This window comes from Phoenix dactylifera, unplaced genomic scaffold, assembly GCF_009389715.1.
Source record: "Phoenix dactylifera cultivar Barhee BC4 unplaced genomic scaffold, palm_55x_up_171113_PBpolish2nd_filt_p 000007F, whole genome shotgun sequence".
Lineage (NCBI taxonomy): Eukaryota > Viridiplantae > Streptophyta > Magnoliopsida > Arecales > Arecaceae > Phoenix > Phoenix dactylifera.
Window position 1 is genome coordinate 3326648 of NW_024067666.1, and position 14203 is coordinate 3340850.

The 14203-nt window shown below is 38.2% G+C and overlaps 2 protein-coding genes across 4 annotated transcripts; one reads left to right on the top strand and one right to left on the bottom strand.

The window, feature by feature from the left end:
* Positions 1-4062: 4062 nt before the first annotated feature.
* Positions 4063-6253, bottom strand: LOC103704578 (UDP-glycosyltransferase 83A1-like). The gene is made up of 2 exons (XM_039115766.1): positions 5717-6253; positions 4063-5100 (listed from the first exon to the last, which is right to left on the bottom strand). Exons 1-2 carry the CDS (start codon positions 6198-6200, stop codon positions 4214-4216), a joined length of 1371 nt encoding a protein of 456 aa, XP_038971694.1. The 5' UTR covers positions 6201-6253; the 3' UTR covers positions 4063-4213.
* A 3037-nt stretch (positions 6254-9290) lies between these two features.
* On the top strand, positions 9291-13919 carry LOC103704463 (14-3-3-like protein GF14 iota). Of its 3 annotated transcripts, none has more exons than XM_008787749.3 (8): positions 9291-9448; positions 10629-10935; positions 12183-12270; positions 12336-12445; positions 12526-12674; positions 13248-13297; positions 13395-13451; positions 13568-13919. In XM_008787749.3, exons 1-7 carry the CDS (start codon positions 9376-9378, stop codon positions 13398-13400), a joined length of 783 nt encoding a protein of 260 aa, XP_008785971.1. In that variant the 5' UTR covers positions 9291-9375; the 3' UTR covers positions 13401-13451; positions 13568-13919. The 3 variants fall into 3 exon arrangements, with proteins under 3 accessions (XP_008785971.1, XP_008785970.1, XP_008785973.1); XM_008787748.4 differs by having other exon boundaries at positions 13389-13451; positions 13568-13911; XM_008787751.4 differs by having other exon boundaries at positions 13445-13451; positions 13568-13911.
* The last annotated feature ends 284 nt before the right edge of the window (positions 13920-14203 follow it).

Sequence of the window (14203 nt, forward strand, 5' to 3'; positions counted from 1 at the left end):
ATCTATCTCAAGAGAAAGCTTTAGGTATACTTCAATTTTCAAGTATTAATAACTGGCCAATCTTGTGGTTCAACTTGTTTCCTATCGTATAATGATTTTTGGTAGGGAGTTGATGTACCATGGTCCACATGGATGGCTATTAATGCAAGGATGGACACCTTGACAACAACTCGCTAGCGGGGATGGCTTTCTTGGTGTCTTTTTTACTTTTTTACTTTTAGACGTAAAAAAAAAAAATGTAAGTAATAATATATTACACAACCACCAAAAATGGAGCTCCATATAAAAGCAGCAAGTTCACCTGTTAGAAGAAGATCAATTGTTCCTAAATCTCTTTTGCCAAAAAATTTGGTTTCTCAAAGCAAGCCATATGAAGGCTTTGACCTTATCAAGAATATCAAGATAGGCAGCCTTTAATATAATTTAATGCGGGAGCCAGCAGAAAATTCAGTTCAATCCTACTAAAATTTTTAAATAAACTTTTCACAAAAAGCCATCTTCGCACGCTTATCTTTCACACTCGACGTTCAAAATGTACTGAATCAGGAGTCGAGGTAAACCAAATTTATTTCAATCCATTTCTTAAAATATGCTCTTCACTCAATTGACTATTTTTCTTCTCTTTGGAAATTAAGAAATATCACTAATCTATTCTCTCTTTTGAGAGGCTAATGAGAATTTTTGTAGTCAACGTAGGCCCCCCGAGACGGTCATATTTTCAGTGGTCTATTCTATCTTCGGCCCATAACAACTAAATTGCTCCCAAAAAGCCGGTAAAGTCGCATACGGAGCGTGTTCACGTAGCACTGCCCCTTGTCAACCAAGTCAACTTTGCCTCCCTAAACCCCACCAAAACCAAAAACCATATCCTACACCAGGTGCACTATATGGCAATGCATCACACGAATCACGAGTGCTCGTTCTATTTCTATATCCATCGTATGGTGCACATAATGTCACAATCCAGGACCTCAATAAAAGAAACTAGTCGGAAGGTCTACCCATACTAGTTAGAAGAGGGTGCACATAGTGTCACAACCCAGGACCTCACTAAAAGAAGCTAGTTAGATTGTCGGCCCATTCTAATTAGGAGAGGGTTAGAATGGGTAGAAGGTCTACCCAGTGAATAACCGATATTGAACTAGACGCATGCTCGCACGAATTCTTACATACTCCCTCCGTTTAAGCCCTAACATCCTTACCAAGCTAAGAATCCAAATCTATTCAGCCTTAATAAGCACCTTCCTATTTTAAGCTTTGGTATCTTTACTAGGCTAAGAATCCAAATCCATTCAAATCTAATCATAAACATGATGATTGGATTATGGTTAACCTCAATGAGCCCATGCTGCAGTGCTTTCTAGTCCACATAGGTTATGAGCTAAGTTCGCTCTAATAGCATTTGCCACAATTTAGGATCTTATCCCAAAAGACTAGTCGAAATGTATTATTTGGATTTCTTGATCCTATATAAGTATTCAAAATCTACTTAGTGAGTAATCGATGTAGGACTAAACACAAGCCTGCATGGATTCTCACACATGGTGCAGGATATCATTTTCCCTCCAAAATTTTGTACCCATTCTAACCCTCGCCTAGCTAGAAGCTACTCCAATGCCTGGCTTAGAGCCCTATTCACCATTTGGCTGCAGACCCTTGAACCTTCCCTCCACTCCGTGTAAATGAAACATTGCACGGAAAGAAAACATAATAATAATAACCAAAAAATAGGTTAGAAAAGAAAAACATTGTAAAAAGTTGAGCTATATTAAAAAATAAAAATAAAAAATTTGTCATATAACGATGGTGATGAACCAAAACGGTTTTAAATATTTCCATCAGCCTTCATGCTTATTTTTTTTTTCATGTTAATTTTAGTGCTATATTTACCACCAAACATAGGCAAGCACAAAGGGCTACTACGAACAAAAATCATACGGGGTAGGCACTAAAAAAAAATATGGATGGGCTTCCTACTTTACTACATTTTTTCTAGTGCCCATTCTAAAGAAGAAAACCAAAAATCATATACTCCTATTAATCGAGTCGTCAATTCGTAGTTACAAAAATAAAAAAAAATATTACGGTACATACTATATGGCCAAGTAATACACACCGGGCAAATTAATCATTTAGCAAGTCAACATACACATCTGCATAAATCTCTATACGGTTTCTAGAACATGGTATTCACCAGTACACAATATACGATCAAATAATATGCACTTAATAATTTTTTTATTTAACAATCCAATACACATCTCTAAATATATTGATCACAGTTTTTAGAATATCATATTCACTAGTGCATACTATATGGCTGGTGATACACATTCGTCGACTTTGTGATATACTGCAAGCTTATTTGATATACACTTAGCAGTAATCCAATATACACTTCCAAATAAATCGATACATATTTTTCAAAATGTAACATTCATCAGTACCGATACATAGTTTCCAAGCTTTGTCTAACATAAGAAATTATACACATATTATTTCTTAGATTCTATGAACTCTTAAATGCAAATATCCTAGAAAAAGACAGAGATTTAGAGAAGAAAAAGGCCACTTGGGAAGATAAACAGACGGTTTGATCAGGAAGAAAATATATGGAGCATTGAACGAGAAAGAAAAAAGATGCAGATGGTCTCTCTTTGTGGACGATCTCTTTTGGCGCATATAATTTTTTTTTATTTTTTAAGTTACAGAATTGATAGATTTTATTAACAAGAGAAGTTTTATTTTTATCTAATATTTGAATTTTGTCTTTACAATAGGCGTAAGAGAAGATACGGCAAAATTTGGTATCCTATTTTATACAGTATTCTATAGTACCCATCCCACGTGAATTTTGTTTACAGTGGAGAGAGCTGCAAGTGATGCAAGGTGGGCCAATAACAGTTGCTCGAAGGCCGTGACTTACGCCCAGCAGTTTGGGCGTCATTTGTTGTAGCATCGTGACCTTGTCCCTTTTTTTTTTTGGTGAACAATAGGGAGGGCAGAACCCCACCCGCGTAGCAGCCCCCACTGAGCCTTCCTTCTACCAAAAAATATTCAATGCTGGTCGCAAGTTTCCGCATGCCCTCCCCAACCCGTGGAAAACCCTACTGGGCCATCCACGTATGAGTACGTCACCCCAGCACCACCTCAATACTGATAGAAGGAAAGTATATCCACACAGAGCCATCCGAGCGTGAGGCATCCAGTCCCCTAATTTAATCGACGCCCGTGCATTTCGAACCCGGACAACTCAAATGGAGTCCAAGCCCCCATACCACCAAGTTACCACCTTAGTGGCATGACCTTGTCCCGCAACACATTTCAGAGTAATCTCAAACAAAGTTGTGAGCTACCAACTGGTCAATTCTGCAGAGAAATAGAATTTACAGAAGACATGCCCTGAAGGAATCTCTCGAATTCCTTCAGTGGACTTGCAATCATGCATGCATGAGGCAGTTGGCAAGGCTTCGCCTTCATGGAGTGCATGTTGAAAGAAGAATTAAATTTTAGATATCGAATGCGTGTTCGAATTAATGACCAGTGAAAGGCAGCGGTCACTGATGATGCTGATTTCCAAAACTGCAAACACTTGTAGGAACACAGCATATTACTTAACAAGGCACAGTTGGTACTTTGGAAGGGGGTGGTGTTACAGGATGCCTTTTCCTTTTCCATTTCTATTAAAGGTCATGAAGGATGAAGCTTAATTTTGAGAGCTCCAAGAGCAAGAAGTATGCGATGTTAGATACTGTGAACGACAGAAATAAGTTTGTTTGGAAAATTTCATAGTATTTTAGATTCACATGATGTCATTAGGAGGGCAACAGTAGTGTTTTTATTTTCTCTTTTGAGCAAAATTGTGGGTTCTGTCATCCTCTCATTTCATCGAAGAGGTGAAATAGAGAGAAGCAGGTGCGGCCTCAAAAACAATCCACAATATAAACTAGCTATCAATTACATTACTTATATCTCAAGAACACCAAAATCAAATCCCCAAAGCAGTTTACCAGATCAGAGTATTTCCCTCAATGACCATATCACAAACAAAATCTACTGCAATGAAAAAAGAAGGGTGATACTTAAATATCAGTAAGTACATTGACCATTTCATTGGCTGTCTCCAAATGCTACATAGAACATTCATCTGACCTTAATTTGGAGTTGGATGAAGCAAATACAAAAGATTCATGTGCCTTAGCAAATGAACATGTCATTCTTTCATGGAATCTACGAAGGACTTGAAATTCTTATAGGAAGACCCTCCTTCCTGGGTACACCTATTGGCAATATCCTTCCACATCAAGGCCCTGGCCTTCATCTCCTCATTGCCAAATATTTGGTCCACCTTCTCTTTGATCTGCTCCCTTGGAACAAACCCTTTGTCATCACGTTCTATGCTCAAACCAATCTTCCAAACATCACAGATATAGGTCTGGTCGAGGAACTGATCGACGTAGTAAGGCCAGCAGAGGAAAGGAACTCCATTCATCACCCCTTCCAATGTTGAATTCCAACCACAGTGAGAAATGAAGCAGGCAATGGAAGGGTGAGCCAGTACCTGCTGTTGAGGACACCATCCTACCAACTTTCCCTGGCCTTTGACTCGATCTCGAAACCCATCTAACCAGGCATCATCTATCCCATCTGTGAGATCGGGTCTTACGACCCACAGGAATGAATGGCCAGAGAGTTCAAGCCCAAGTGCAAGCTCCTGGAATTGGTGCTGGTTAAAGACTGCCAAGCTCCCAAATGCGACATAGATGACCGAGTTAGCAGGTTGCTCATCCAGCCAACTCATGCAGGTTGTATCCACTTGCCAGAAATGCCCAACTTCCTTTCCAAACTGTTGGCCTGTGATTAATGGTCCAATAGGCAGTATGTTTGGAAAGAGGGTGCATGCTGGTGACTCAAGGTCGTAGAATGTGTTGCAAATGATTGTTTCAGCAGGCTGCATTGCTTGATTTAAACCAACTATGATCTTAAAGAAGACTCCTTTTTGTGATTCGGGATCGCCGAGAGAATTCCATGGAAGTTGGCTTGTGTTCACAGATGGCATGCCAGGGCTCAGCTGGAAAGTCTCAATCCTTTCTGGCATTCCTGCATGAAATGCAAGTAGAAAAGATGGTTGATGATCATTTTGTTATCCTGGAACTTGTCCTCACAATTGGAGTTTTTTTTATTTATTTTAAACATCTGGCTATGTGAAAGCAACCAGTTTCTCCAATTGAAGATGCATCTAAATAACACATAAAAAACTGAAGGAAACCAATGGTGGCTGCCAATAATTACTACCGGTACTTTGATGGAATTTTTTCCCATTTTCTTCTTCTTTCTTTCATCTTTATTAAAACTCAACCCTTTTTCTTCCATTAATTTGATTCCTGATGATGTATGCTTTGTATGATTTTGTTTCCCTCTGGTTTAAAGAGCTGTATACCACACGAAAATTAACTGATCGAAACAGGGAGAGGGAGAGAAAAAAAAACAATACTTGATCTTCAAAACTATTGCAATAAGAACACCATGACATATGATTAGTATGTGCTGATGTTTCACCAGGATAATATACCAATTTATTATAACACTGGTCAGGGGTAAATTCATACTTTCGGAACTTTTAATCACTTTTAAGCACTTTCTCCTATACCATGCAAAATTTCATGCTCTGAATTGTTTTACTTGTCAGAGAAAATGAGCAAAAACCATGTCTTACCATTGGCATCAATGATTCCATCCTGGATCATCTTGGGAATGCTCAGAAACATTGCAAGCACTGCAGTAGACGCAGGCCAAAAAGCAGCCGACCGGATGCCCATCTTCTGCGCCACTTCGAGAGCCCACCCCATGTTCGGATCGGCGATAACGCATGCAACCCGGTCACCTCCTGATGTGTTCATCTGGTTTATGAGTTCCTCCAAACATCGAGGCATGACTCTCAAGAAGCCTTCGGTCTTCTTTCGGAGATCATTGCGGTCTTCACCAGGTGCCAATCCATCCGGAAAGGAAACCATTTGTATCCCTTCCGCTCCATCACCATCTTTCTGGGACAAGGCAGCAACGACTCGGTCATGGTTGAACTCGGAATTGATGAATGTGATCTTGAAGCCATGGGCAACCATGGAGTGGGAGAGAGCTAGTAAGGGAATGACATGTCCCTGCTCTGGATAAGGTATCATGATGGCTTGAGGCGTACCCATGGCTGCAAACAACTGTGTCCTATTTCTTCTGCTATGGTTGCCCCTATGTATATGCTGGATGTGAGGATAAGCTGGCCAAGGAACTGCATTGAAGTATGTTTCCATCTCATATTAATTATGCACTCAGATAGATCTTAAATATTTATATATAATTAAAAAATTTAAATAATATTTTTTGATTCGTGTTACGATAAATAGTATCAGAGTAGATGCAACCCGTGATCTATGTGGACAAAAAAATACTGTAACTTGGCCGATGATGGTACTTATGATTAAATTTAAACTCTTAATTTAGTGAGAGCATCAGAACTTAAATAGAAAAAATATGTAAAAATTCGTACAAATATATGTTTAGTCCCATATTGATCTATTGGATAGAATCCTTCCTCCTTCGTAACAAAGAGACTAGAAATTAAGTATCCACGTATTTACTTTAGCACATTAGTTTTATTTCTGGGTCACAGTGAGTTGGTCATCTTTTTTTAAAAATATCATAACTTATGGAGGTAGGTGAGAAAAGTCCCCAGACCTGTGAAGTGAAATTGTTTTTTTGTGGAATACGTAGAAGTGCTCAAAGGCACATGTGATGGTGACATCTTCTATCCGATAACTTCTTTTTTTTTGTCCCAAACAAAACAAGAATAAAAGGTACCAAAGATAAACCTAACCACTTTTATTAGGTTTATCCTCGCGTCAGAGACATGATAAACCTAACCACCTTTATTAGGAAAATAAAAGGTACCAAAAATGCAAATGAAACTAAAGACACTTCCACCCAATATTTTAATCCATTTTTGTTTGAATTTTTATCCACGATCAGTTTGTGTAGCTCAGTTGGCTTTTTTGGTTCTGAACTTTTTTGACGGCAGTCGTTGGCCATATATATGTGGAGGCTCACACGATTTGTTGGAGCCATGAAGGATAAAGTTGATGGTTCGCATGTTTTTTTTCTTTTCTTTTTTATCCTTTTAAATAATGCTGGATGCTTGCATTTTTTTCATCCTCACAATGAATCATATTAGACCAGTTCCAATCTAAATCAAGAGAAAGTTTTAGGTAAACTTCGTTGTCCAAATATTAGTAACCGGCCAATCTTTCCACTGATATCTTTCCAAATATCGGCAGTCATTCAGTCCGATAAAAAAAAGAGATAGGAGGGAAAACAGAGCCATAAGCTCTCGTATATTTTGCATGTTGGTTTGTCGTTGGGCTGGTCCACGAAATTAGCTACAGACGAAACATTTTATAACTTTTGGATTTTTGTTCATGTTTTTTTCACCCTCGCAATGAATCATATTGGACCTGGTCCAATCTATCTCAAGAGAAAGCTTTAGGTATACTTTATTTTTCAAGTATTAATAACTGGCCAATCTTGTGGTTTAACTTGTTTCCTATCTTATAATGATTTTTGGTAGAGAGTTGATGTACCATAGTCCATTTGGATGGCTATTAATGCAAGGAGAAATAGGACTAGTGAAAGACAAAAGATGGATGGACACCTTGACTACAACTCGCCAGCGGGGATGGCTTTTCTTGGTGTCTTTTTTACTTTTTTACTTTTAGACGTTAAAAAAAATGTAAGTAATAATAGTTTGAGAGCAAGCCTGGTAGTAAAAAATATATTACACAACCACCAAAAATGGAGCTCCATATAAAAGCAGCAAGTTCACCGGTTAGGAGAAGATCAACTGTTCCTAAATCTCTATTGCCAAAAAATTTGGTTTCTCAAAGCAAGTCGTACGAAGACTTTGATCTTATCAAGATTATCAAGATAGATGGCCTTTAATATGTGACCTAGTGCATGGTTTTCAAAAGGAATATGTAATATCACTTAGCATGCTGCTTACCTTTTATGATGGTCCAGTTTTCTATCTTGCAACTACAAGTTATCAATGATATTCTTTTGACAGGTTACTATCCTTCAGGGTCCACAATAAAAAATAAATTGAATGATCAAAGAAAAAAGTCGCATTATAACTTCACATATATATATATATATATATATATTTTGGCATAAAATATAATTTTAGTCTACAAAATATTACTAGAAATCAATTTGTATACTTATTAAGTATTTGAATTTTGCAATCAAAGTCTCTATTATAACCCCAGCAAATGATCCAAATAACAAATAACTCTGCCCTCATGCCAATTTTAACCGAAATTTCTCTAATCCTAATTTTCCAAAAAAATTGATCATCATTTTTAACAAATCTAGAGGAACTTTTCTCTTGGGTCTTGTTAATGTCTTGCAAAGCATACCATTTCTAGCCCAATTAATTTTTAATGTTTAAATGTTTTCTTTTCATCTTTAATTATGACGATTCTCTTTAAATTATGTATCAATTACAATGTTTAAATTAATTTTCAAGAAAAGAATCTTAATGAACCTGGTGCCGGTAACACAAAGATCTGCCCAAAGCTGACTTGTGACATCCATCATGCAAATAAATTTCAACAAACAAGCCAATACAACGAAGTTTAACAAATTAAGTCAGACTCAAATCTTAGTCAAAATCTATTCCCAATTATGAAATAGAGCTTCATTTAGGCATAATTAGAGATGAGAGTAGCATTCATCTGATTTGATTATATTCGATCAGATTTGTTTTTTTTTTAAGATAAGATAATTGCGTCGGTAGACACTCTTTACATTGCTACGAAAATATCTTAGTTTCCTCTCGTCCTTATTTCAGCTCCATTTCCAATGCCCAATCTTACTTAAGCTTATCACACATGAAACCCCCAAACCGAGGAAGAGAAACAAGCCGAACCGGCCATTTTCCGGTTCATGGACCGGTTCAGCGTCCAAGATGTGGGAAATGGAGGTGGGCCAGGAAATATTTATTTAATTAATAATTTTTTTTTTTTTGTTCACATTTTCGAAAGAAACAAACAAAAGGGCATTCGTCACCCCTAATCGCGGTAAAAGGCCACCGCCCGATCACCCAAGCAACGGACGGTCCAGATCGGCCCAGCGAAGCCCTCGACGGGCTCCGCTCATCACGATTCGCGCGGGGTCGTTCAAACCGGAGTAACGGGCGGGTGGATCCTCGCCCTCCCACCCATAAAGTGCTCGACCTTTAACGCCATCCCCCTCTTTTCATTTCTCTCTGCTTTTTTTTTCCTTCCGTCTCGCTCTGAAGCGTTTTCTAGGGTTCGAACGATTTCGCCAATGTCGACGGAGAAGGAGAGGGAGAGCCATGTCTACATGGCGAAGCTCGCGGAGCAAGCCGAGCGCTACGATGGTGAGCTTCAGATCCGTGCTTATCCTTGTCTCGCCTTGAAGCCCTGTGATTTTTCCGCGCTTTTTGACCTAGATTTTATTTGCTATAGTTTGTTTTTCATCGATTTATGTTTTCTCCGTATTCAGAATCGACTAGGCCTTGGATCGGTTTCTTGGTGCATTTCCCCTGTGCTTTTCTTTACATTTCTTTCGATTTTTTGGGGAAATGTATGCGTTATTTTAGTATAAGAGTTATCTATTTCATTGGGTTGCTATTTTGATTCTTGTTTGCTCCATTTTTTTAGCTAGATCTGTTTTTGCTTGTTTGATGTCCATTTGGATTATTGTTACTGTTATTGGGATGAGTTTCTTTGTTCGCGAGATAGAATACTGAAATAGCATGTTTTGGTCTGTTATTTGAATTCCTTGGACGATCTTGGAGGTTTATTTGTTTGCTCATGATCTTTTTCGGCGATGTAAATGGTCATAAGGTCAGTGGGTTGTATAGTTTTGTGTCTGTCATCCTTTTCTAATTGCGAGAGAGAGGTGTTGGCAATGAAAATATCATTTGTTATTTGATATGGATAGCGTGAGATTCTTTTTGGATGTTTTCATAGAAGTTGCTAATATTCGTCAAATTTTCAGGAAAACGATAATATCCAAGATATTAATTATTTTCAAGCATAAGCAGAAAGAAATCTGAAGGAGCAAATGTTGGATAAATATGATTTTGCATTATTGTAATGTCCGTTAATAATTTTTTGTGGAGGAATATGCTATCTGAGTACAGATGTAATACTAAATCAAATTTATTTCATGGATATATATCGACATAAAGATGATGCTTTGGTGTGCATTGCTATGAATGGATGGTTATATGTTTTAGTTTCAAATAATGTGCTGTTTTGGGTTCAGCATCTCATAGGTGTTGCAACATTACTTGTCATCCCCTCTTCCATTTGTAAGAGATTCCAGGCTTGAAATTTGGGAGGTGGTTCTCCAAGTATTTAAATCTGGGCAATTCTACTAGGCAGACCTTCCCTCTCCTTTGATAAAAAATAATGAATTGTTAATTTATCTATTTTTCTTGCATAGTTTTTTATTTGCTACTCATGGTATGAATCACTTCTAACAATGCAAGAAAAAACCTTGGCATCTGTTATGGCCATAATTGTCTGATAGTTGTTACTCTCCTGATCCAGAAATGGTCGAAATTATGAAGAATGTTGCCAAGCTTGATGTGGAGCTGACAGTTGAGGAGAGAAACCTTCTCTCAGTGGGTTATAAAAATGTTATTGGGGCTCGCCGAGCATCATGGCGCATCATGTCATCAATTGAGCAGAAAGAGGAGTCAAAAGGGAATGAGCAAAATGCTAAGTTAATTAAAGGTTATTGTCAAAAGGTGGAAGAAGAACTCACTAGGATATGCAATGATATATTGACTATCATAGACCAGCACCTGATTCCATCGTCCAGCTCCGTGGAGGCGACTGTTTTCTACTACAAGATGTAAGCAATGTGTCTGCTTGATTGTATTTCTTATTCTGTAGTATTTGTTTTAGGTTTACATTGATAAGAAATGTTTGGAAGTTACTTGATACTACTAAGCTAACCTATTTAGATAATAGCTTCTTGCAGAGAGGCTTCATTTCCAGATTCTCCATAGCATTTTTTTTTTCAAAAAAAAAAATCATGGAATCATGGTTAATAGTTGGTTGTCCTCATGTATAAACAATAGACTTGCTCAAAATCTGGGTGGCCTGCCCGAGCCCGGCGTGTTTTGGATGGACCTGGCCTGGTTTTTCAGCTCGACAACTAGACTGGGCTAGAAATTTGAGCTTATTCTTTAAACAGGTCGAGCTCAGGATTGCATTGACCCAGTCTGAGCTCAGCCCGACCTAGTTATTTAAATTAATATATATATATATATATATATATATATATATATATATATATATATATATATATGATAACCCTTAAATACCCTTAAAAGTTTTACAAAAGTACATCCCTAACCTAACCCTTAAATCCCTAATCATGTTGCCTCCTTGCCTTGCCGCGTCGTCCGCTCTCCCTCTCACCGCTGCCACATTGTCCGATCCCCTCCTTGCCGCTGCTGTGATCCAAGAAGCCTGAGGCCCAACGTCTAAAGCTACTGGGCTCGGGCCTGGGAAATAAGCTCGAAGCCCGAGCTAGGCCGGGCTCAGGCCTAACTAATTTTGGTTATGTACAGAACCCAGCCTGGCCTGCCCGATAGGCAGGTCTAATCAATGAAATGGTACAGAAGACATTTCTATCTGTGTTTCATCAGACATGGCAGTCCAAATCCAGATATTAGTAAGAGCTTCAATAATCTAAAGAAATATATTTGCCATAATTAACCGATATTACTTTCTTTTTTTGGTCATCACTGTCAAGTATGGTAGTAACACTGGAAAGTAACACATGGCGAAATGTGCCTACAGCTAATCCATTAGTAAATTGTTTGTCGTGATTCTCACTGATATGATCTTGTGGTTGTATTGATATACCACAATTTTAATCTGCTAATAAAGGTTTACTTTAATCATCATTTTTTTGGTTCTGTTTAGTGGTGACTAGACATCTATATGCCTGCATTATGTATGTCACTGTCCCCATCTTGCCAAGGATGGAAATTTAGATGATTGGTCCCCATTTCTCAAGAGATCAGCTAGGCCTATCCTTTTCTATCTATTGATGACACTTATTACTCCATCCGATTGTGTACAATGCAGGAAGGGTGATTATTACCGCTATCTTGCAGAGTTTAAGACTGACCAAGAAAGGAAAGAAGCAGCTGATCAGTCTCTGAAGGGCTATCAGGCACGTTCAATATTTGTACTTTATTTTATGCCAGTACTCTCTCTTACATTGTTTCATTTCTTTAGGCTGCCTCTAACACAGCCAACTCAGATCTGCCCCCGACCCATCCAATTCGTCTTGGTCTTGCACTGAACTTCTCAGTTTTCTATTATGAAATTATGAATTCCCCTGAAAGGTATAACCATTTCTCTCTAATATTTCGTTTGAGGTGTTACTTCCTCAATTTCCTAGAATAATATTTGGACATTTTTTCAGGGCATGTCATTTGGCAAAACAAGCCTTTGATGAGGCAATCGCAGAACTGGATAGTTTAAGCGAAGAGTCATACAAGGATAGCACATTAATTATGCAGTTGTTGAGGGACAATCTTACCCTTTGGACTTCTGATTTACCTGAGGATGGAGGTATTGTACTATAAATATTATTTGATATATAGCATTCTACCATGTTACATGTGCATGGTATTCTGATCCAATTAAAAGAAAAATTAGAGAAATATAATAGCATTGGAAACTCAAACAAAGTCCCACAGTTATTTTCTTTTTTAGTGCAACCCAAATTCATAATAAGTCAATATACTCAACGTCCTTTTTGTGTTCTTCCTTATTTCTAAGCCCAGTTTTTGGAAGTGATTTATAGTGACTGAATTTTGCTTGCATGAACCAGTTGTTTGTACATGTATATGCCCCCAAATTGCTGCTGATCATTTGGATTTGCTGCATGTATGAAGTAATGTTAGCTAGATGGATTCTCAACTCCCACCTTCCTTTGGGGTGGGAGTCACACTGAGTACTGGTACCGGTAACCTGGGTATAATCCCACCCTTCAATTTTGACCCAGCTTCCTCCCCTCTGCCTAGGTCATGGATTTTTTCAAAAAGTAAAAGGAAACCCAAATGATGCAAGCCTTGTCTTTGAATAATTATGCTTGATTAAGAAAGCCAATTCAATTAGTCTCAAATCTGACATGCGTTGCAGGTGATGATGGTTTCAAGGGTGATGAGGCTAAATCGGCTGCTGAGCCTGAGGTATGACAGACCAGAATCGTGGTCTTTTCCCATGAAACAGTTTGTTAGGAGTTTTGATTTTTTTTCCCGTAAAGTAACTTTTGTTTTTCAGTCTCAGAACTAATGGTGATGCTCATGTTCTGCAATATTGTGTCTTATACTTGGCAGCCATAAGGTATAAGTATTCACAAGGGGGTTCTTTGGTTGAATGGGAGTTGCTCCATTATATGTCAAACTGTGGATCTCTTCCTTAAAAGGGGTTTTTATATTTTCTGTTCTATATCATGATAGGAGAAGGCTTGGCCAATCTGCTGTCTTCCTGATCTTTCTTCTTCCCTTTTTGCCCCCCCTGTTTTTATGATGATGAAGCATCGTGTGGTGGTCTGTATTAGGTTTGAACTGATGCAGTTGGTGGTGGACCAGCAGTGGTGGTGTTGCTTTGTGTTCTTTCCTTCTTTTTTTTAAATTTATTTTCGTAAATGTTTCCGAACTGTACGCTGAATCATCCTGTGTTTTTTTCTACAGAACTGTATAATTTTCTAAATTGTCGTTTTACGGCATGGTTAATCCAAATTTTACATTGCAAGGTTTGTAAGCTTATGTTATTTGCTATGTTAAAAATTGAAATGTGGCAACCCCTCTCTTTTGCAACAATCGTTTACTTGCAGAGATTTATCCTGGGAAAATTGCGGTATACGTTGTACCTGATCATATTAAGGCAGCCTTTCAGGATTACGTTTGAGATGATTGTTCTGGCCTATTTTTATTGCAGTCCTATCAGCGAGTCGATCAAGTTGCTGAGGACCGCGGGGGGGGGGGGGGGGGGGGGGGGGGGGCGAGGAATAAAAGACAAGGGGATTTTTTTTTTCCAGCATCAAGGTCCGTAAATACTTTTTGAGATATTGCTGGAATATTTGTTGGTTTTCG

Excerpts from the sequence above, each read along its gene's own strand:
- LOC103704463 (XM_008787748.4), top strand. The coding sequence starts at position 9,376 with ATGTCGACGGAGAAGGAGAGGGAGAGCCATGTCTACATGGCGAAGCTC. Across the intron at positions 9,449-10,628 it reads GCAAGCCGAGCGCTACGATG|AAATGGTCGAAATTATGAAG; the intron begins GTGAGCTTCAGA and ends CTCCTGATCCAG. Across the intron at positions 12,446-12,525 it reads ATTATGAATTCCCCTGAAAG|GGCATGTCATTTGGCAAAAC; the intron begins GTATAACCATTT and ends ACATTTTTTCAG.
- LOC103704578 (XM_039115766.1), bottom strand. The coding sequence starts at position 6,200 with ATGGGTACGCCTCAAGCCATCATGATACCTTATCCAGAGCAGGGACAT. Across the intron at positions 5,101-5,716 it reads TGGAATCATTGATGCCAATG|GAATGCCAGAAAGGATTGAG; the intron begins GTAAGACATGGT and ends CATTTCATGCAG.